This window comes from Nycticebus coucang, chromosome 1 (genome assembly GCF_027406575.1).
Source record: "Nycticebus coucang isolate mNycCou1 chromosome 1, mNycCou1.pri, whole genome shotgun sequence".
Lineage (NCBI taxonomy): Eukaryota > Metazoa > Chordata > Mammalia > Primates > Lorisidae > Nycticebus > Nycticebus coucang.
The window spans coordinates 7,338,932-7,362,236 of NC_069780.1; the positions used below are offsets into that span (position 1 = coordinate 7,338,932).

The window sequence follows — 23,305 nt, forward strand, 5'->3', positions numbered from 1 at the left end:
ACAGGAGAAGGCAAGGACGTGTATTCTGTCTAGCGCTTGCAGAAGGGCAGCCCTGTGGACACCTGACTTTTAGCCCAGGGAGACCCATTTCAAAACTCTGACCTCCAGAACTAGAAGGCAGTGCATGTGTGTTGCTTTAAGCCTCTACGTTTGGGGGCATTTATTACAGCAGCAATGTGAAACTAATACAGAAGCTGTATGACAGTCGGCTCAAAAAAGGAGATCTAGAGTCCACCTGGTTTTCTCAGGGGCTGTCACCGTGCCACAAGGAAGTGGGAAGATCAAGTGGAGAGACCACATGTGTGAGTGTGCTGACTACCAAACTCAGCTGAGGCACCAAGCCGCAGTCAGGACCAACCCAGGTGTGGGAGTGGGCTGCCGGCTGACTCCAGCTCAGCACCACCTGACCGCAGCTTCACAGGAGGCTCTGCACCAGGACAGTGCGCTGAGCTCGGCACCTCCAGCACTGTGGTGATGACAATAAAACTGTTCCTGTTTTGAGACGCTAAATTTTGGATTGATTCATTGCATAGCAACAGATTGCCAGAGCAGTGAGTATATCCCAACTTCTAAAAATTTACTATTCATCTTGATTTGTTTCATTACAAATATCCACTTTCATACCTTATTTTGTAAATACTACTTCTCCTAAAGACCTCTTCAAATAGTAAAGTTTCAAACCCACTCCCCCAAATCTGGTTCTATGCCTGCGAGTAGTCACAACTTATTGTTCAGAATGTGGTTGAAAACATAATAAATATATGTAATTAAACAGACCTGGAGAACCTTTGATATAAACCAATCTTTCTTCTTAGAAGTTAAAAAAAAAACACCCTCATTTTGAAAACACAAGTTAAAGCAAAATTAAAGCTTATGATATGTATTTGTATCACTTTTAATGTCCATTGCCTTTTCACAGGAGATCAAAATAAGAAATCATGACTTCGACAGACAGTAAAACTTCTTTTGGGAATAAAATACAGTTAACAGATGCCTCCCAAAATTTCCTTTGCCCACAGTGTCAACTTTACATAGCTCCATGATGTCAAGACAGGAAGTATCTGAGTTAGGTTATGGTTCTTGGAACAAATCAAAAAAAGAATAACGTGTTATGTAAATAATAACGTACAATGTTACCGAATATAGTCTGGGCCACTTAAAATGTACTGGCTTTGGGACTGACCCACCATTTGAGGTAATTAGTTCAGATTTCAGGAATCGCCATGTTCTCAGTTCATTGTCCTTTGCCAGCCTTTCTACATCACATCAAGGCTACTTCATTTATTTTGGTTGACTTTCAGTGCTATAGGAGAGCACCAGATAACAAAGTAAGGAGTCCGGCCCAGAGTCGCTGTGCGGCCGGTTCTCGGGTTTCAGAGACAGTTTGCACAAGCCTTTCTTGCAGGCTAGTAGAGGCCGGAGGGGCTACAGGCACTGGCTGGAAATACTGGTCCTTTTTCGTTTAGTCATTCAGATGGTCTCTACAGTATTGGTAATGCCCACAATTCCAAAGCTGAGCTCATCAACATCTGAATCTTGACTGTGTGGTGAATATCACCAACACTTGCACAGATGGTCTTCCAGAAAGATAAGAACGTGCTTCGAGCATTAATGTCAAAGGCAACAACATACTTATATGATAAACGATTGTAAAATGTTGGGCTTGCTGGTGTCAGACAGATCTGAGAAGATCTTGTCCATGAGAAAGTTAGAAAGGAGAAAACAGGAGATGCCTCACTGACCGATTCTGTCGACTGCTTGAAAAACGATTTTTTATATAAGTCGTTTCATTCTTCCAGGTTCTGATTAAAAACCCAAGCTCTGTGTTGCACTCTGAATCATTTCAAGATGGCACCTGGGTTATATGTTTCTGCTTCCTCCTGTTCCTGTCTCTGCAGCTTCTGCTAGCAAAGTTAATCTAAGCAGGGGGTTTGGGGCTGCAAACCCCTTTACTGACAGAAAACAACACAGCAGGGAGGCTAAAATGGTGAGTAGACTCACGTCAGCTTTACCAACCCGGAGGCTGCCCTTCTCTCCTCTCAGGGATGGTCCCCACCACATTTCTTTGATGAAGTTAGAGTTAATCCCTTCCTTTCCCTTCATGAAGTCACAGCATTGTGAAAAATTCTAATAGCCTAGAAACACATAGCTAATTTCACAAGCATTGGTATTTAATTGTTCCATATGAAGCATACACAATTACCTCACCCCCCACCCCAGGAGGATCTCCTGGGAATGCCTTGGAGAATTATTCAAGGAATTCAAGGTGTATTATCTCTAATGAGTAGGAAAGCTGGGGCTCAAAGCCATTTTGATCCTTGGCCCTATACCTCCTATATAACAGGGTGTATTTGGGGACCTTGTTTTATTTATCCATTTTTGGTTTGGGGTTTTATTTGTTTGTTTTGAGACAGAGTCTCTCTGCCACCCTGGGTAGAGTGCCACATGGCATCACAGCTCAGGGCAACCTCAAACTCTCAGGCTGAAGTGATCCTCTTGCCTGTTTTTCATTTTTAGTAGAGATGGGGTCTCGCTCTTGCTAAGGCTGCCTCAAACTCCTGAGCTCAGGTGATCCACCTGCCTCGGCCTCCCAGAGTGCTGGGATTATAGGCGCTGGCCACTGTGCCCGGGCTATTTATCCATTTTTGTGTCCCTGGTGTCTAGTACCATGCCTGGCACTTAGTATGCATTTATTAAATGTCTGTTGAATAAAAAGCTAGGATTTATTGTTTCTGAGGAGCAATTCTGGATGTCTGGGAAGTTGTGGGAATAGTGATGCCTTACAAAGTGCAGGGAAGAGCCTGGCAGGACACAGGCCCTCTCCTTCTGGGTTTAGGAGAGCCATCCTAAGACTAGGGCTGGCTCTTACAGGTAGAGAGGACAATTTAATTAAAAAAAGAAAACAGATGTTCAAGAAAGCCTGAGTATGAATCATTCAGAGAAGCACCACAGAAACCCCTTGGGAATGCCCTATTTTCTTTTCAAAGGAGAAGTGTATTTGCCACTGGGTTTGAAGGATACCTCTCAGGAGTCCCAGGTTCACTGAAGGAGGCATTGTCTGTGTGGGCACTCCCTGCTAATCACCTGTCCTGTGCGCACCTTCCAGTTTCAGTCTCATGTGTCACCGAGGACAATGGGCTCCTTGTCAGAAGTCATGGTGTTACTGAGAAGAGAGTATCACTCTGCTCCACTGTACCCCTGCCACTGTGCTGGAGAAGATCAAATATCTTAAAAAGAAATTGCTTTGGCGTTCTTTTTGGGGGCTGCCAGGTTCCGATCTCCTTATTTCCTAGGAATACATGTCGCAGGAAAGTGGCCCTAAGGAAAGCTGAGGAAAGGCTAGAAGGTAGCTAATGGGTAAAGTCTGATTAACCAACAGGGAATAATGCCTCTTTTTAATAAATAACATCTTCAGCTCTAGTAAAGTAAGCCAGGATGATAAGAACAAATAGCATCAGAAGAAGGGCTATTATTTAAAAACAAAACAAAACAAAACAGCAAAAAGCAGAGAACAGCTGCATACCCCCTTGCCCCCAAGGGCATCACTCTTAAAAGGAAGTATTTTGAAAAAAGAATGATGTAACTACTGGACTCATATTTTAAATGATTGTTTTCTTTTCATCTTAGGTAAGTGGACTAAAGTGGAGAAAGGGCTCCATCTTGGACAACTTGATCAGTTTTTTTCTCCTGTGCTGAGCAGGGCCAGCCAAGAGCAGGAAATTCAACACCATTTACAAAGCTTTCTTGTCTTTCTCTCAGAAAACTGTTCACATCATTCAAGAGGCTGCCTATAAAAAAGACACACAAAATACCTGTTACGAAATATCGTATAGTACACATTTTGTAAAATTTTCTAAGATTTAGTCATCTAAGGAAAGAAGAAAGGGCTATTTCTAGATTTCTTCCTTTTTGTCTTATATTTTTAAAATCTTCTACCACATAATATCACATTGCTTCTTTCATGTCACTTATTTTATGACTTAGGTTCCTTTTCCACTCTTGGTCTCTTACTTAAAAAAAAAAAAGTTTCTCGTCTCTGTCATGTTTTGGTTACAAACTCCCCTTTCCCTCATGGTGGATGTTTTGGTCCAGCTGCTTCCTGTAGCTCCATGGACTCTGTCCACGGAGCCTCTTTACGCTCTGTACAATGAGCTGTCAGCTATGTATTTTTACTCCTAGCTCTATTCTCCTAGTTCAATTTCCAGCAAGATGATTATGTTGAATAAAAGTAATTGCTTAAATATTGTTTGAAAGATCAAACTGTAACCTGTACATAATTTGAAAGTAGTGTGCTAATTTTCCAAAACCCTCAACAAGGCCACACCTCTCTGAAATAAGAGTATTAGCTCTCTGGGCTCCCTTCCCCCAGCTGCTCTGTGCTCCTGACTGATGGCTGTGTTTAGTCCTAGCTAACATGCAAAGGGACTTTCTAAAATTCCTTAGCTTCTCTGGAAAGAGAAGAGAGCTGAGGCTAAAGGTATGCTCTGTGCCTTCCCATATTTCACAAGTAACAAAACAATGCTCAGGAAACATACAATAGAGCAGAAAAGAGAAATCTGTTCCTAGGGGCTATCTGATTATTTAGATTAGAACTTACCAGTTCTGTTCACTATTCACTAATTTAGAACGGAAAAAAGTAAACAAACTATAAAAGTTCCAGGGGCGTCAACCCCTCTCCCCATATTCCTTGTGAAAGTTTCTTTGGCTTAAGGCACCTGGTCTGTTTTGCCCTGCCTAGGGAGAGGTGCCACCAATAATAATAACGCTAAGTATAATGAACAATAAAAGATAAATTTAAGGGCAATGATGGACCAAGAAGCTCTGGGAATCTATGTTAAAACAACAGTACAAACTACAATCTCTGAGGTATGCTATTATTAGATATTTACATACCCTTACAAACGTGCAAAGTTTTTATTGGAAAGTCCCTCCTTGGAATTTTTAATTAATTAGAATAGTATAGCAAAACCTCCGCGTACTCACCATCCAGCCTCAACGACTCTCTGAACTTTGTGCTCATCCTGTTTTACCTATCTACTCCATTTTTTCCACCTTGGGTTGGGAAATTTTAAAATAAATATCAAAACATGTAACATTTATTGAATATTTCGACACGTACACCCCCAAATGTCAGAATAATTTCTTTGGTGATTGTAAATGAACCCACAAGACAAAATAAAGGAGGATCATAGAAAACTCTCCTGTAGAGGAAAAGGTTATCACGAAGGTAGGTCATCTAGCTGTTCGAGCTCTTAGGAGAGGCAAAAAGAGCGAGGCATTCCCCCGGGACAGGAGGAGCTGGCCTGGAGGAAAGTACCCCAAGGACAGGTACCCAACGTCTTCAAGGCCTCCATCCCAGGCCTGCGCAACCCAGACCCCAGAGTTGCTAAGGCCCTAAGGAAGACGGAGGCGCAGGATACGGCGAAAGCCAATCAGAGGGCTCGAAGGCCAATCTCTTAGCCAATCCAGACTCGAGACTGAATCAGGGCCTCAGCACTTGGCTCGCACCCAGCCGCATCCAATCAGAGAGCCGGCTACTTTGGGCGGACTTTTCAAAGCATTGAAAACAAAATAAATCGGGGACCTTTAAAAGGTGCGCTGCGACCAAGAAGGAGTCTCCTTCCGCTCCTCAACCATCTCGCTCCTTTCCTTGCCCTTTCGCATTAATCGCGGAATAAACCGACGCCCCGATTGCGCCTTCCGCCCGGGAACCTGACGGGAGGACAAGCTTGGCAAAGCCCAGGGGAGCTAGGAGGCCAGAAGGGGTTGAAAACAGCCGCCTAGTGGCGGGACTCTTTTTCAAAGGCTAGAGGAAGTAGAAGATCCCTCCGCGGGGAGTCACGTGCCCCGCCCCTTGGGGGCGTCGAAAACTCAAAACAAAAATCAGGGGTTTGCAGGGGCCTCCGCAGAGGTGGAGTTGCCGGTCTGGACGGCCGGCGCGGCGCCCCTGCACACCGCGGGCGCAGGAGCGGGATGGAGCCGGGGCTGTGAGGCCGAGGCGGCCGCGGCAGGGAGGAAGGGTCGGATGCAGGTGCAGGGGCCCAGCTGAAGCGGTCGGTCCCCGACCTCGGAGACCAGCTCGGACGCCCCGCCGCGCCCAGACCCTCCAGACCGCGACGCCGCGGGCCGGCGGAGGCGCAACTCCGGCGCGGTGAGTGGGCAGGCCCAGATCGCTCTGGGTTTCTTTGTTCGTGGTCGGGACTGCGGGGGGGGGGGTGTCACAGAGCCCTGGAGCTGCCCTCGCCCCAGCCCTATGGGACTTGGCGCCGGCCGCGGAGAGATGCTGGAGGGGCGGATGGAGGGGGCGACGGGGCTAAAAGGCGATGCTCCACCCCGCGCCCTCCTTCGTCATTTTGTCTTGGAGGCTTGCCGGGGTGGCACTTCTAGGGTTGCGGAACTGGGCATCACTCGGCGGATGAGTGCTGTCCGGGCGCGGGGTGGGCTGGACTTCTGTCCCCAGGCCCCAAGCTGGGAGGCCCGCCCCAGCGCCCCGCTCTTTCGCCCTGGGGCGCCTGCTACTTTGGCACGTCCGGAGCAGGCGCCGCAGCAGCCGCAGCAGCCGCAGCAGCCGCGGCCTGGGGAGGCCCGGGGCCTCGACCAGCGTGAGGGGCTTCTGGAACTGGGCTCCCGGGCGGGGCGGGGCGGGGCGGGGCTCCGGAGTCTCCTCCTCTGGTTCTTTGTTCGGTCGCGAGACTTCTCCTCCCCTCCCCCCTATCGTGCAGCTCCCTTTCCGCAGAACCCGCGGCAGTCGCTGCCCCCTCCCCCTCCCCCGGTGCAGTCCCCAGAGCATAAATCCCTCCCCGCGCGACTGCAGGTGGGGCAGACCCTAGACACCGCCCGCGGACAGTTTCCTGTTTGAAAAACCGCAGGCGGGTCTGACCCAGCGCTGGCCGGTGGCGGTGACCACGGCCCCTCCCCCTGCCACACCTCCCGGGCAGTGGGGAGGATTACCTCGGGGTTCCGGCGGACGTGATCTGTCCCCTCGTCCGCTTCTCGGCGGGGTGTGCTGGGGCGCCTCTCTCTGGAGGTACTGGCCCCCGTCCTTTCTGCCCCCCTGTACCCCACCCCTGACACCACCCCGCCCCCCAGTTTTATGTTAAGTGTGGTATCTTTGCTGCAGATGAAGGATTTGGGGGCAGAGCATTTGGCAGGTCGTGAAGGGGTCCAGCTCCTTGGATTGTTGAACCTCTACCTGGAGCAAGAGCAGAGATTCCAACCTCGAGAAAAAGGGCTGAGCTTGATGGAGGCTACCCCGGAGGTAAGGTGGCAGAAAAGAACTTGCTCAAGCAGTTGATGGGGCTAGGAGGAGATGACTTTTTAAATCCCAATTGCATCACAACTGCAAAGTTTAAGACCAAAATCGGTCTTCCTGGAGCACCAAGGTAAACATTATTACCCGGTCCTGGTTTTGTTTCTTTGCAAGAATGAGAGTAGTGATACTGAAGAGAAGTGTTTCTGCAAATGTAGCGTCCCCAGCTTGCTGGTGGAAGGCTCCTTATGAATTGAGCAGTTCATCCATGGAAATACCTCTGCATATGAAATATTTATAGTAGGGTCTTACATAATTTTAAGGAGTAAACAAGGAACCCTCTGTCTTCATTCTAAGGGAATTGAATTATATTTGCTATAATCCTCTGGATTGTGGCAACGGTTTACCTTAACATTGAATTGCTGAAGTGCTTTTATGATACATATTTTTAAAAGCAATGATCTCCACCTTGTATCTGATGAAGTGTATAGCTTTAGTTAAGTGATGCCAGTCTTCTCCCAGTATTCTTGAAGATTAAGGCAAAAAAATTACCTTATTCTTTGAATCTGTCTTATCCTTCTATGTAGTTCTAAGAAGATTGTAAACTCTGGCTCTTGTTTTTTATTGCAGAATGATAACACTTTGTGTCCAAGATTGAGAAATGCCAAAGTAGAAGATTTAAGGAGTTTAACTAACTTTTTTGGATCTTGCACTGAAACTTTTGTCTTGGCTGTTAATATTTTGGACAGGTTCTTGGCTCTTATGAAGGTATTTAATCATTTTTACTAGTACATCTTTGTATTTCCATACCCAATGCCTAGCACCCAAAGGTTCAATAAATATTTATTGAGCTAGTATAATAATACCCTGTATACATAAAGTTTATAATATTCAGAATTATTTGTAGTCTCTTATTGCCAGACTAAGGGACTGTACAAATTAAGTGTATTAGTGTATTTTAAGTTAGATTCTGCTATACTTCTTAAGTACTGTCTCTTTGAAGATGTAACAAAAGGGAGACTACTGTTTTTTAGGTTTTTGCTCTGTATAGTTCTTAAAATAAGATTTTCATCTCCCATCATGTCTCTCTTGGAGCCCAGATGTTTTTAGTACAGAAATATGACAAAGTGTAACAGTGTATTAAAGGTGACCCGCTATAAGTCTTTTCAAAGCAGGGAGCCATAGTCTTATTAACAATCACCAACAACTGTTAGAAAAATGCATTGATTCTTCTGCCAATAGGATCACTGTCAGCTGCTGGGTCAGTTTTCAGGGCACTGAAAAGGGTGGCCATCTGTCCGTGGCAGCTTTTACATATGTCCTGCTCTGCCTAACTGATGGGATATTTCTCTTCGGCAAATTATATTGAAATATGGAATGACTCCTACAAAATTTTGTGTAAAAAGTTGAGTAGAGGGCGGCGCCTGTGGCTCAGTGAGTAGGGCGCCGGCCCCATATGCCGAGGGTGGCGGGTTCAAACCCAGCCCCGGCCAAACTGCAACAAAAAAATAGCTGGGCATTGTGGCGGGCGCCTGTAGTCCCAGCTGCTCGGGAGGCTGAGGCAAAGAGAATCGCGTAAGCCCAAGAGTTAGAGGTTGCTGTGAGCCGTGTGACGCCACAGCACTCTACCTAGGGCGGTACAGTGAGACTCCGTCTCTACAAAAAAAAAAGTTGAGTAGAAAATATTATATTTTATACAAAGAAGTAGTATACTTTTTTGGTGTCAAAAGGCTTAATTTATATTTGGGGAGACTGTACTATTATGAATTGCATAAGTCTGAAATACAAAACATAACTCAGTGCTGTAAATCTAGCTTTTGAACCTGCATGGAAGTTGTTTTTCCTCCTGCATTTAAATTTAAATTTAAATTAAGTGAACAAAGTTTCAGAAAGCCTTTTTTTTTAAAGGCAGGTTAAAGAAAGTCTAACAGTCGTTAGTGAAGGGCAATTACATATAAGGGAAGATTGTGTTCTGTCTTAAGAGTAGGAACATCATTACAATAGTCTTTTAAGTGTCATCTTCACTAAATCAAAGTGACAGTTGTTAAAAGAAGCCTTTTGTTCTTTGTTTTTTTAGGTGAAACCTAAACATTTATCTTGTATTGGAGTCTGTTGTTTTTTGCTGGCTGCTAGAATAGTTGAAGAAGAATGCAATGTTCCATCCACTCATGATGTGATCCGGATCAGTCAATGTAAATGTACTGCTTCTGACATAAAACGGATGGAAAAAATAATTTCAGAAAAATTGCACTATGAATTGGAAGCTACTACTGCCTTAAACTTTTTGCACTTATACCATGCTATTATACTATATCATACTTCAGAAAGGTCAGTGGGATTAAGAGTAACGGTTTTGTAGTTTGAGCTTTTGTTTTGGCTAACAATGAAGAATTAGAGTGCCAGTGACATTTATATTTTTACCCCCTTCAAATGTTTAACTTGGACTTTTCTCGACAAGTCTTTAAAGCCATTTAAAGCCCCTAGGCAAAGGACGTGAGAGAGATTTCCAACTTGGATCTTCCATTTGTCAGAAGCTCTGGGACTTTTTACTCCTTCTGTATTCCTTTCTGTCTAATAAAATCCTGTCTTACCACTGGGAGGAAAAAAAATAAAGCCATTTAAAGTCAGGTGTGGTGACTCATATCTGTAGTCCTAGCACTTTGGGAAGCCAACGTGGGATGATTGGTTGAGCCCAGGAGTTTGAGACTGGCTGGGCAATGTAGACCCTGTGTCTACAAAGAAAAAAAATTTTATAAAAAAACATTTAAATCTTTGAAAGTTTAATACATCCTTATTCTTTTTTTGGATTATATAGGAAAGAAATACTGAACCTTGATAAACTAGAAGCTCAGCTGAAAGCTTGCAACTGCCGACTCGTCTTTTCAAAAGCAAAAGTAAGTCAATTTCTAGCTTATGTATGGCTTACAGTTTCTTATTTTGAATTAAAAAAAATTTCTTTTCTTGTAGCCATCTGTATTAGCTTTGTGCCTTCTGAATTTGGAAGCAGAAACTTTGAAATCCGTTGAATTACTGGAAATTCTCTTGCTAGTTAAAAAACATTCCAAGGTAATATCTTCAGTCCTTATTCTTCAAAGCACATTTCTTTCATAATGTTTCATTTGTTTCTGTGGTGACTTAAACATCAATACTTTCTGGGGTTTTTAACTTTTACACCAATTTTCTTTTTTTATCTCAAGTGTTAAAGTTCTCAACATGCAGCTTTGATCCAGATAACATTAATTTAGAAGGGAACTTGGTTACCTAGCCCAGCTTCTTTCTGCATGTAGGTGTCCTTTCTATAGTATTCATACCTGTCAGATGTTTTTGTTACATGAATACCTTGTATAATGCTTAAGTCAGGGCTTTTGGTGTGCCTATCACCAAAATAGTGTTCATTGTACTGGGAAGTCATTTTAGAGTAGGCTTACAGATAGAAAGTCTAGGTGATAGTTGCAAGCCGGAGTAAGGCTATCAAACTCGAACCATGGTTTTGGAAGCCAAGCGTGGAAATGAGGCAAGGAGACAGGAATGACCAAAATTTAGACCTAATGGCAGAGAGAATGTTGGCGTAATTGGCAAGAAATTTGGAAGAAGTTAATTTTAGGTGGTGATATATCCAGGTAGGTAGGTGTCTAGCAAGCATTTGGTTGTCTGGAATAAAATCTCAGAAAATAAGCCACAGTTAGAGATTGAGAGTTGGAATTTCTCAAAAAGAAGCAATGATTGAAACTGTAAAAACTTGTGGAATCTTTTGAGTAGGAGTCACTTGAAGCTCTTTCCTCCAGTAGAGCCAAGTGAAGCAAGGTATATCCTGACAATGAGGAACACTGTCAGATTGGAAAGAGGTTTTAAGAAGGTGGTCAGAGGATTGGATTTTGAAGAGAGGTCCAGTGTAATGAAAATTGAAGGGGGTCACTGAGTACCTCAGAGCTAGGGTAGTAGAGTAGTGAGAAGGGAGAATTAAGAAGTGTAACCTGGCTTATTGTACCCTCAATGAATCCCCAACAATAAAAAAATAAAAAATAAATGTTAAAAAAAAAAAAAAGAAGAAGCTACATCCGAAGGGCGTTAAGATTATAGCCGTGTTAGGTGGAAATGGAGGCTAAGATGATGTGCGAACAAGTCTGTGAAAGTATATGCAGTGTGAAGTATTGTGTCTATAACATAGGTAGCTTTATGGCTTTTGTTTTAATCATGATTTTATTACTTTTAATCTGAACTTTTTTTTTTTTGTAGTTTTTGGCGGGGGCTGGGTTTGAACTCACCACCTCTGGCATGTGGGGCCAACGCCCTACTCCTTTCAGCCACAGGCACCGCCCTTAATCTGAACTTTTTATTGATAGTGGTATCTGAAACCTCTTCAGTGAAAATTGATTCCTTGAAATAAACTGGGGCACTACCTAGTGGAGAGGGACTTTTTGGGACATTTCTTTCATATTGGACACTTCCCCTTTCATTTGTGTTGGGTGTCGTACTATAAATGTGCATTATTAGGAATCTAAGCAATAAATTGCTTTCTGTAACAATGTTTCTATTGCAAAAGGAATGTTAAGTTCCTTTGCATTCAGACTATTAAACAGTATAACTTGATAATTGGTCTGTTGACAGACCCAGAGTGTTTTCTTAGAGTAGGCAAAGCTTTCTATGTATTGAATCCTATATAAATTATACTTCTGGTTCTCTTCCTCTTGGTTTCCAAATTTTGTCAGCACATTGTAATCACCTGGGGAGCTTTACAAACTCTTGTTGCTGAGGTCACGTTCATTATCAATTAAATCAGAATATCTGGGGTAGGAGCCAGGAGTCAGAGTTTCTTCATAGATGATGCCAAGTTGCAGCAAGGTTTGGGAAGCACTGTTGTAACTTCTTCATTAAAACATTTCTTTTCAGATTAATGACACTGAGTTCTTTTACTGGAAAGAGTTAGTTTCTAAATGTCTAGCGGAATATTCTTCTCCTGAATGTTGCAAACCAGATCTTAAGAAGTTGGTTTGGATTGTTTCAAGGCGCACAGCCCAGAACCTCCATAACAGCTACTATAGCGTTCCTGAGCTGCCAACAATACCTGAGGGGGGTTGTTTTGATGAAAGTGAAAGGTAAGCAGGTTTCTTCACTAATTATACTTTCTCAGACTAAATACCACTTATTTTCAAGACAGAACTATTGAATAGTAAAAAGTAAGGTATCAGAGAAAGCCTCTACTAACTTTTCTTCAGGCCAGAATTAACCAGAAGTAGTTTCATTAAGACAGGTAATGATTTATGTGGCCTCACCCCAACCTATTAAAACTGCTGGTTTTTCATCTTCATCCTCATGTCCTTTGCTCTTTATTTATTTATCCCTTTATCTTTGGAGATAAAGTTTAGTTAAAAAAATAAAAATTAAAAAGAAAAAAACCAAAGACTGAAACAGCATTTTGGACTGTTTAGTGTTAGTGTGAATTCCTACTGTGGTGCTGTAAGGAAGAGACTGGCACCCCAGGCTGGAAAATAAAGGGAACCACCAGCACTCACGGGGCAGTCTCCTACAGATGGTCTTACTCTTATCCATTGTCATTGTCTTATTCAGAGTTTAATTATTTTTGTTTATAAAGTGAACTGTTTGATTTTACTGAATTTTGTGCTATAGAGATAAAGGACCAGAAGTTTCATTTTCATAGCTTGTTAGTATCTTGCTTTGATATTTGAGAATATCAGCGATGCCATTATTGATGCAGAAAGACAAGTTAACAGATGGCATGATAGGAGAGACATTGTCTGTAGTCAGCATTTATCGGATTTAAAATATTTAGCATTCTTTTGGCTGGGCATGGTGGCTCATGCCTATAATCCTAGTAGTCTGGGGGGCCGAGGCAGGTGGATCTCTTGAGCTTAAGAGTTGAAGACCAGCCTGAGCAAGAGTGAAACCCTGCCACTAAAAAAAAAAAAAAAAAATAGCCTGGTGTTGTGGCGGTCACCTGTGGTCCCAGCTATTTGGAAGGCTAGGCAAGAGATCACTTGAACCTAAAAGAGTTTGAGGTTGTCACAACAACCTGTGAGCTGTGATGCCACTGCACTCTACTGGGGGCAAGAAAGTGAGACTCTGTCTCAAAAAAATAAAATAAAATATTTAGAGGTATACAATTAGTTGCTGATAGTTATTCGCTGGTCTGAGAATAAGAGTTTGGCAATTAGTAATTTGTTTAAACTTCTTAAAGTCTGCATTTTCTAATGAGATTACTGTAGACTTCACCATATAGTCTTTATAAATTAAATTTTATCTCTATAAAGTTTAAATTTTGAACATAAAAATCCTAACAGAACTATTCATATGGCAGTTTTATTTTGCTTATAGAACATTTAAGTGTATGATTCATCCTAAAAAAAAATTTAAATGTATTTTAAGTAATTGTATCCTCTTGTGTTTTTCCTTTTAGTGAAGACTCTTGTGAAGATATGAGTTGTGGAGAGGAGAGTCTCAGCAGCTCCCCTCCCAGTGATCAAGAGTGTACCTTCTTTTTCAACTTCAAAGTGGCACAGACACTATGCTTTCCATCTTAGGAATCTGGTTGTTTTGTGTCAGGATTTATACCTACAGGTTTCAAAGCAATAAGTGGGGGAGTAGGTAGTTTTCTGGTTCAGACCGTATCTAGACAGGAATTACACAGACTGGAATACCTACCTTCTATTTATTATTCAGATCAGATCTGGCCTATTTTCATATTTATCCTAAGCCATCAAATGGGTTAGTGCCTCTTAAATAAGTAGACCTTGGCACTTTATTTTTCTTGTTGATCTTTAGCTACTTGGGGGAGGAGGGTAGGTGCTTATACCTTCAATTTATTACTTTTCAAAAGGATTTTTAAAGCTAAATAATGTAACTTATCTTGAACATTTTATAACGTCTTCAGGTGTCTTTTCTGTACGCAGACTGGAAGTGTGCAAGAGCTTCCTTAGCAGGGACAATGGGTAAATCCTTAAGTGATTTATCTTAAATTTCCCCCTCCCTCCTTTCTCAGACCAGAACATACTCTTAAATGTCAAATACCATTTCCGTTTTGTTTTTTAAATGATCAGTGTCTATCCGATGCAGATCTTATAAATTTAGGAATTATAATATTGCCATTTCTGTGAATTTTAGTATGTAATGTCTTTATTGAGGTTTCTGCTAAAGCAGATATAATTGACAGGCTAAGGCTGTTAGTTGCATTTCTAATGCCTAAGTATTGTCAGACTATAGTATTATTTCAATACGTTATTTAAAAAAATCCATAATCTGCTAGTTTTTTTTTTTTTTTTTTTTTTTTTTTTTTGTAGAGACAGAGTTTCACTCCATGGCCCTCGGCAGAGTGCCGTGGCCTCACACAGCTCACAGCAACCTCCAACTCCTGGGCTCAAGCGATTCTCCTGCCTCAGCCTCCCGAGCAGCTGGGACCACAGGCGCCCACCACAACGCCCGGCTATTTTTTGGTTGCAGTTTGGCCGGGGCCGGGTCTGAACCCGTCACCCTCGGCATATGGGGCCGGCGCCCCACCGACTGAGCCACAGGCGCCGCCCCATAATCTGCTAGTTTTGCATGTATCTGTATGAAAGCAACGCAGGAAGTTGAACACAACTAGGTAGCTATGGAGTTGGTAAGTGTTGAGCTAGTACTACATTTTATCTCATTTTCTTATATTAAAAAATGTCTGCATGATTATATTTTATTTTCTTTGTAATTGACATTTCAAAAATAATGTATTAGCATATGGGTGCCAAGATTGAGTATGAAGTGAAAATAGCCCAAGTGTTTGTGGTATTATCGTTTTAAGCAGATCTGTGTGGTGATACAGCCATAAGAATGGGAATGTGTATCCTCTGTACACATAAGATTTTGTACAGAGAATTTTTAATTTTATAAACTGTATATGAAAATGTAAATCTTTAAAAATGTACATAAAAATACTGTATTTTTTTAACTGGTGTGTGTGTGTGATACTCTAGTCATTGCATGTAAATATAATTTATTGTGTATTCTGAATTACAAATCATACATGACTTTTTTATTGGTAAGTCAGCATCCTTGGATGTTTTCAGAAGTGACTCTTTTTGAAGTGATAATAGATTATAATTCAAAATAAAATAATTAGTGAATTCTTGTTCGAAATCACATCTTAATTTTTAAGCTTTCAATGAAAGTGCTTGCTGTATTTCAGTGAGGATCTTTCCAGTGAGGCTGGAGTGGTTCCAGGGTAAGCTTTTAACTGTCTACCAGAAGTCCTCTAGGTAATAGTTCCTCACTGGTTTGGCCCTTTGCCTTGGAGATAGAGCAACTCCTATGAAGCAAGCTCTCTGAGACTGATGTATTCCCAGAATAATACCTATTTACAGTGAAAGACAACAGTTACCAAGTACACCAGACTCTAGGTTGGCAGATGAGTACGATCTCTTTCTGGAGACAAACCAAATTCTAATCTGAAAGTTGCTTAGGGAACAAGCTGTGAGGGGCCCTGCCAGATGTTGGCTTTTGTAGGCCTCTTTTTCTGTCTCAGGTAGTTCTGCAAATGACAGTCCTTTTTTCCCCTGATAGGTTCCCTATCATCTAGTTTTTATTTTTGTAGACCTCTTTTTCCTACTTGGTTAGGAAATGAGGCATCTGAATAATGGTTTTCTTGTAAGACCTATGGAGATACAGGCATTAAATGCATGTTTTCCTACCCTCCCAGTGGAGAATCTAGTTGAGGATGACCCTTCCTCCTTTATGAAATACTTTTACTAAATTCTGCTTTTAGATTTTGATTTGTTGAGATGCAAGAATTATTTGTGGCTTTCTGAGTCTTGAGACGGTCTTCAGTTCCTCCAGAGTTGTATTGCTTTTATTTATTTTATTTTATTTTTTTGAGACAGAGCCTCAAGCTGTCACCCTGGGTAGAGTGCTATGGCATCACAGCTCACAGCAACCCCCAACTCCTGGGCTCGAGTGATTCTCTTGCCTCAGCCTCCCAAGTAGCTGGGACTACAGGCACCTGCCACAATGCCTGGCTGTTTTTTGGTTGTAGTTGTCATTGTTGTTTGGCGGGCCTGGGCTGGATTTGAACCTGCCAGCTCTGGTATATGTGTCTGGTGCCTTAGCCGCTTGAGCCACAGGCGCCGAGCCTTGTATTGCTTTTATACTACACATTCTTTCTGGGTGAATCTCTTCATGGCTTCATCTTTTCTCCTTTCTGGTTTTCAGAATATTAAGTCCATTACTCTTCACTGAGCTCCCAAACTATTTATTCAGAACTGGCCATGCCACTTGGAAGTTTTTGATTACTCCCAAACCTACTGTTCCTGTATGTCTTTCTCAGAGAATTAAGAATTCCTTCTACTCAAATTGAAACCTTACATGATATCCTCAGCTCCTTTTGCCTGTTTACTGGAGGTTGCTACCCTATCATCTATATGATTTAATTTGTATGGTTGTATCTTTTTGTTCTTTAATCAGTCCCTGGCTTGGTTAAGATCTGCAGTATATTAGTACAGTTACGGCAGTATCTGCTCTTGAAGCCTCCAGGCTCAGTCTTGGTTTCTTAACTTGCTGCCTATATATTTTAATTAATTAGTAATTTATGACAGAGTCTCACTTGTCACCCTGGGTGGAGTGCCATTGTGTCATAGCTCATAGCCAGCTCAAACTCTTGGGCTTAAGCCTTTCTCTTGCCTCAGCCTCCCAAGTAGCTGGTACTATGGGCGTCTACCACAATGCCCAGCTAGTTTTGTTTTGTTTTCTATTTTTAGTAGAGACAGGGTCTTGCTTTTGCTCAGGCTGGTCTCAAACTCCCTTTTTTGTTTCTATTTTTAGTAGAGATAGGATCTTGCTCTGGCTCAGGCTGGTCTCAAACTCCTGAACTCAGGTGATCGACAACGCCACAGCCTCCCAAAGTGTTAGGATTATAGGCATGAGCCACCAAACCCAGCCTGCATATCCTTTAAAAATAAGTAAATTTGACCATCTCTTCTGAAAAATTGTTCAGTTGTTTCTCCTCAATCAGAAGAAGATCTACTTCATGACAAGATTTGGCAAGTCTCTGCCTAATCTGAACATTGCACCTGTCTCTAGCCCCTGCCCTCTTTTTTTTTTTTTTACTGTTTCCTAAAACTAAAAGATGTGTGTCAAGAAAGCTAGTCGTGGCAACTATATAGAAGATGGACTTGTGTGGGTAGGAGGAATCTTGCCAAAATCCTAGAGGTGAGAAAAGACTGCACTAAGGCAACAGAAGGGGGTGGGGTGGTGAGGAAGAGAGGTGGACATGGAGAGGTTCATTGTTTCTCTTCAGGCGTTATTGGGAGGCTCACAGACAAGTCCAGGAGCTGGGTGGTTTCCTCCTCATGCCATTCAGTAGGGAGCTTTCTCGTGGCTGTGATGAATCAAATTGAGAAGAAGGCCCTTGCCCTGTTCAGAACAGAAGGTGAGAAGGCCACTTGGGCTTAACTTGCCCCCTTGGCAACATATTTGGCTTTTCGGGTTCTGCCCCTCTGATTTCCTAGCTAGGCTGTGTGCACTGAAGTATTGTGCCTGGGCTGTGGGCCTCCACCACTTGACCCTGCTCCTGCTCCCTTCCCCGAGGAAGTCAGAATGGACAAATGACATATTTTAACTACCTGTCACACTCAGGGTTTATACACAGGCTAACTATAGAGGCATTGGTTGCAGAACACTGCAACAATTTTAATCTTGTCTAGGATCTGCCTTTTTTCTTCAATTCCTTTCAACTCTAGATTCCAATATGGTGTTTCCCCTGGGAACCAATCAGCTCATTCTCATCAACCCACAGATTCATGAGAAATAACAAATCATTGCTTTAAGCCACTAGGGCTTGGGGTGCTTTGCTCCACGGCAATAGATAACTTGAGAGGGATTGCTTGTTATTCATGGTCCAAGGGTGATTATCTCTGCTGAGACTGTAGGTGGTTTAAAAAATACTATGCTTATCTGTAGTTCCCATTTTCTCCCTATAATTGATTTGAATTATTAGTATAGTAACAAGGAATGGACTTCAAAAATGTACACTGATCATATTCTCCGTCTGATTCAAATTCTTGATGGCTTCTTACTGTTCCTGCATAGAGTTCAAACTCCTCACCTTGACTCACCAGACTCAGCCCAGCCCCGCCCCATGCCCTGCCTCCTCTCTTGACCGTCTACAGGCACAGCCTTTCCAGCTCATTGCATCTCAACTCCTCCCACTGACCAAGCTTTCACTCACTTCGGAGACTTCATACACAGTTTGCTCTGGCTGGAACACCCTGTCGTCCTCCTCAGAACCCCACTTCATCACGGAGAAGTCCTTCATTCATGCACCCATCAGATGATCTGGATGCCTGTCCCGTGCCAGCACCATGCCAAGTGCTTGCTGAGTAATGCAAACAACACACAGTATCCCTGCCCTTAAGTAATTTACAGTCTAGGAGCAGAACCCAACAATTCACATCAAATATTATAGTTTTTAAAGGTTGTGATCATGTTTTCTTCCAAGAAATCTTTCGGGAACTGTTTGACTTTCCTCTCCTTGTCAGTGCTGTATTTTCATAAACCCTGTATTTTTTCTTATTCCAGCAGTCAGTGTCTTGCTGGTCTGTCTGCCTTGCTCACATAACCTGTCTGCTCTGTTTGTCTTTCCTGTTCTCTGTTGAAGGCCCAGAACTCAGCAGTCTCTGGCCCACGCTCCTGCGACTATCACTGGTAACAAGTAACTTGACTAACTACTTCATATGTTCCAGGAACCTTACCTGAAATTATAATCCACACCACAATGCTGTTAGACAAGTCTTACTATTAGTCCCATTTTACAAAAGAAGAAACTAAGGATTAGTCAAACACCTTGACACAACTAGTAAGTGGTAAGGGTGTAATTCATACCAAGTCTGCTGACACTCTGCTCTCAACATGATGCTAAACTACTATCCCGAAGTCGATGTTACTCACCAGTTGTTGAATGAATGAAATACAAATTCTTTTTAAAGAAAATCCTATACATAATGCCAAAATAAATCACAGTTTTCTCCTGTTGTTTAACAATTTTTAAGTGCTCTTACCCATAGAATAGGAAAGTGGCTAAGATTTAAAGTATCTTTATTTACTTGGGAGCCAGACCAAAACATTCATGTAAAAGTCCAAGGCAGAACAGTGGTAGAGAAGATAAAGATGCACTAAAAGCTGGGGATTTGGGGGCGCTGGCCACGTGCACCAGGGCTTGGGGGTTTGAACCCAGCCCTGGCCTGCTAAAAAAAAACAAAAAACAAAAAAACAAATAGCTGGGCGTGTGGTGGGCGCCTGTAGTCCCAGCTACTTGGGAGGCTGAGGCAAGAGAATCACTTATGCCCAAGAGTTTGAGGTTCCTGTGACCTATGATGCCACAGCACTCTATTGAGGGCGACATAGTGAGACTCTGTCTCAATAAAAAGAAAAAAAACCTGGGGATTTTGCTGGGCTCACTGGCCTGTGCCTGTAATCCCAGCATTCTGAGAGGCCAAGCTCAATCCCTTGAGCTCAGGAGTTCAAGAACACCCTGAGCAAGAGTAACACCTCATTTCCACTAAAAATAGAACAATTACAGGTGTTATGGTGGGCACTTGTAGTCCCAGCTACTCAGGACTGAGGCAGGAGGATTGCTTGAGCCCAGCAGTTTGAGGTTGCTGTGAGCTAGGCTGATCCCACCTCATGCTAGCCTGGGTGACAGAGTAAGACTGCCTCAAAAACAAACAAAAAATAACAACAAAAACCTGGGGATTTTAAGTTACCCTGGAAACTTCTTTGTACTCAAGTCTGTGGATCTTTCCCCACCCCTGTTGTTTTACACTTAGATTATATTTTAAACTTTATTATTCTGGGTTCCCAGACTCACGAGTCATTCTGTGTTAATGGGGGTGGAGCTCTGGAACAACAGAGGGCTGTTTTGCTAAAGGCTTGCTTGCCCTTTGCCTGTTTTACTATTACAGCAATCATCTTACATGTACTCATTTACTGCTCTGGGATTTTCCCACTAATTATTTCACGTGTCTGGGCTTTATCCTCTTACCTAAATGCTAAGCTTCTTTTGAAAAGAGACCATCTACTCTGCTTCCTTTATGCCCTCCCAGGAGCCTACCATAATGCTGGGTAAACCCATATGTCGCAATTTTCTGCGTGGATCACACCTGACCATGTGTTTTCCATTCTTGGTTGCAGTGATTCGTAGTTTGGAAAGGTGAACTTCCAGGCGCCTGAGGACAAATTCACCCTTTCTAAAGTTAGGTTTTCAAATCGTTAACAGGGCATGTGGGAGGCCACAGCCCACTGCTCCAAGTGTGCATGCCTTATCCTGGAGTAAGACGCAGCCTGTGAAGGATGCAGGCTCCATACCAGCGTGTAAGTGGCTTGGCCACTTCCTACCCACCCTGACAAAGTGTTAAGCAAAGTGTTTGTGCCTCAGTTTCTTCATCTGAATGAAGGGGCTGATAACCATGGCTTCCTATAAGTGGCACAGAAGTATACTGCCTCGATGCCCTAGCCGCTCATGGTGCCCTTGGCAGGCCGCCTTCTGCTGATGGCTCCTCTGGGGATCGCCTCAGTGACAGAGCTCCACCTCATCCAAGGTCATGCCCTTACCTGGAGGACCCACATCTAAGGACTGACTGAGGTGGGAGCAGGAAGAAAGGCCTGTTCACTTTGGTTCAGCACAGGACAATCCCAAAGGGTCATCCTGGCCCCAGAGCTCCTGGTGGCCACAGCTGTGACTGGGCCTGCATGGCCTTCCATCCAACCTGGCTTCCTGCCATAGGCAGCAAACAGGTCTCCATTCCCTCAAGGGCACTTTCTGACAAATGCTGTGCATCCTGAACTTGGAGGCTGCTTCCTGGACACGGAAGGTTGCCCAAAGCACTGCCTGGTGGGGTTACCGTGTGCATTACATAATATGATACATGGTAAAGCTTTTGGAACAGTGCTGATAGGCACCAGTAAATATTGGCTGTACTAATTATCATCCCACTTTTGTCACCTTCCTAATACTCGATCATTTATTCAACCATAACTGAGGTACTGTGATGTGTAGGATCGTGTCATAGGTGCTGAGAACACAAATAGCAGTCAAAGCAGTTACCCTTGAGGAGCTCGTAATCCAGCAGGAGAGGCAGAGGTAATATGGAGGGTAAGAAATCCAGTAATAGGAGGGCTGGGCATGGTGGCTCATGCCTATAATCCCAGTACTCTGGTAGGCCAAGGTGGGTGGATTGCCTGAGCTCACGGGTTCGAGACCAGCCTGAACAAGAGCAAGAACTCATCTCTCAAAATAGCCGGGGGGCGGCGCCTGTGGCTCAAAGGAGTAGGGCGCTGGCCCCATATGCTGGAGGTGGCAGGTTCAAACCCAGCCCCGGCCAAAAACTGCAAATAAATAAATAAATAAATAAATGGGTGTTGTGGCAGGCACCTGCAGTCCAGCTACTTGGGAGGCTGAGGTAAGAGTATCAGTTGAGTCCAAAAGTTTGAGGCTGCTGTGAGTTGTGAAGCCATAGCACTCTACCCAGGGCAACAAAGTAAGACTCTGTCTCATAAAAACAGTACAAAACAAAAAAAATAATAGGAGTATGTTCAGGGGCTATATTGGAGTCCTGGCTATCTCTGCATGTTCTCCCGATCCTCTGGATGGAACTAGTGATGTCTGGTTTCAGCAACCTCGAATTTAGGGCCACCTGTGTCCTAAAATGTCAGGGTTTCAGGCAGCTGCCTGGGTCCTCTATTCTTGGAGTGCTCTTGGTCGAAAAATGACCAGATACCCCAAATAAGTCAAATGTGAAACAAAGCTTATCTAGGAAGAGAAAGACCGGTCTACAGAGTAAGAGAGTTTGTTCGCCATAGGCAGCAAACAGGCCTCTGTCGACACAGCAAGTAGGGAAAGAGGCTGTGAACATGGCCAGGGTTTCTCTTTTCTATTGCCTGGGTCAGCCTACCTTGTGATTCAGAGGGCATCTTGGAACCAGGGTCTTCCTGCACGTGCAGACCTCCCAGTGAGCCCATGGATGGTGTGTAGACCACAGTGTAGATTTAAGCTAATGACATGACCATTAGTCTTCAGGCTGTTCTAGGTCACCTTCAAGGCTCTATTGTTGTTCAGCTACAGAGCCCGCGACAGCCTTTCACAGTTGGCATATTATGTTCTGATTGGTTGATTGGTAGGATGGTCCCTCTGCCCCAGGTGTGAGTTTGGGACAAAATTAAAGTGGGCGGCACCACGATGGAGTCCTGCCCCCCGCAATGTCCTCCTTCCCAGGAGAGCTGTTCCTACCTAATATTTATAGATGGTATGTATGTAGTGAAATTGCAATCATTCAAGGGAGGTCCTAGTGGCCTGTCCTTTTTCTGGTGCCCCTTACCAGCTCATTCTGCCATTCTTTTTTTATTTTTTATTTGGAGAAAATAAAAAATAACAAAGGAACAATGATAGGAATATGTTTGGGGGCTCTGTTGGTGTCCTGGCTATCTCTGCATGTTCTCCTGATCCTCTGGATGGAACTAGTGATGTCAGGTTTCAAGGTGGCCATGCAGATACAGTGCCGTGGCGTCACTGTAGCTCATAGCAACCTCAAATTCCTGGGCTCAAGCGATTGCTTTAGTCTCCCAAGTAGCTGGGACTACAGGTGCCCTCTACAACGCCTGGGTAGTTTTTTCTATTTTTAGTGAAGATGGGGGTCTCACTCTTGTTGAGGCTGGTCTTGAACTCCTGAGCTCAAGGGATCCCCCCAACCTCAGCCTCCCAGAGTTCTGGGAGTACAGATGTGAGCCACCATGCTGGTCCATTCCTACTTTTTAGATTGTGTTTTCTTTAGCCGAACGTAAGTCTGGTTAAAACGCACATAGCTTCCAGGACTTACACTTTACTGGGCTGTAGAAACCATGGCACGAGGCAGGGTTTGAGCACCTATCAGCTGTGAGTGTAATTTCAGATAAGCTATGTGTGTTAGTTCAGGTCCCACGAAGCGGAACTGACGCAGGTCAGAGGCACAGCAGTTTGTTAGGGGCGACGCTTGTGAATGGGAGCAGCGAGGCAGCAGGGCTGGGCAGGGGTAGCACAGACCGTGT

General features: G+C 43.5%; 1 protein-coding gene and 1 non-coding gene across 3 annotated transcripts; both read left to right on the forward strand.

The window, feature by feature from the left end:
• The first annotated feature begins 2,749 nt into the window (after window positions 1-2,749).
• On the forward strand, window positions 2,750-2,885 carry LOC128593351 (small Cajal body-specific RNA 11). Its single transcript, XR_008382334.1, has one exon. It is a non-coding gene; the product is annotated as a small Cajal body-specific RNA 11 (non-coding RNA).
• Window positions 2,886-5,830: 2,945 nt separating this feature from the next.
• CCNG2 (cyclin G2) lies at window positions 5,831-14,524 on the forward strand. Of its 2 annotated transcripts, none has more exons than XM_053589969.1 (8): window positions 5,831-6,151; window positions 7,121-7,258; window positions 7,880-8,017; window positions 9,327-9,577; window positions 10,065-10,143; window positions 10,217-10,315; window positions 12,140-12,345; window positions 13,665-14,524. In XM_053589969.1, exons 2-8 carry the CDS (start codon window positions 7,121-7,123, stop codon window positions 13,786-13,788), a joined length of 1,035 nt encoding a protein of 344 aa, XP_053445944.1. In that variant the 5' UTR covers window positions 5,831-6,151; the 3' UTR covers window positions 13,789-14,524. The 2 variants fall into 2 exon arrangements, with proteins under 2 accessions (XP_053445944.1, XP_053446032.1); XM_053590057.1 differs by lacking the exon at window positions 5,831-6,151 and adding an exon at window positions 6,892-7,027.
• The last annotated feature ends 8,781 nt before the right edge of the window (window positions 14,525-23,305 follow it).

What these genes read in the sequence shown, in the direction of transcription:
- CCNG2 (XM_053589969.1), top strand. Translation starts at nt 7,121, where the DNA reads ATGAAGGATTTGGGGGCAGAGCATTTGGCAGGTCGTGAAGGGGTCCAG. An exon ending in GGTTCTTGGCTCTTATGAAG is followed by an intron (nt 8,018 to 9,326) that starts GTATTTAATCAT and finishes TTGTTTTTTTAG; the next exon opens with GTGAAACCTAAACATTTATC. An exon ending in TAGTTAAAAAACATTCCAAG is followed by an intron (nt 10,316 to 12,139) that starts GTAATATCTTCA and finishes ATTTCTTTTCAG; the next exon opens with ATTAATGACACTGAGTTCTT.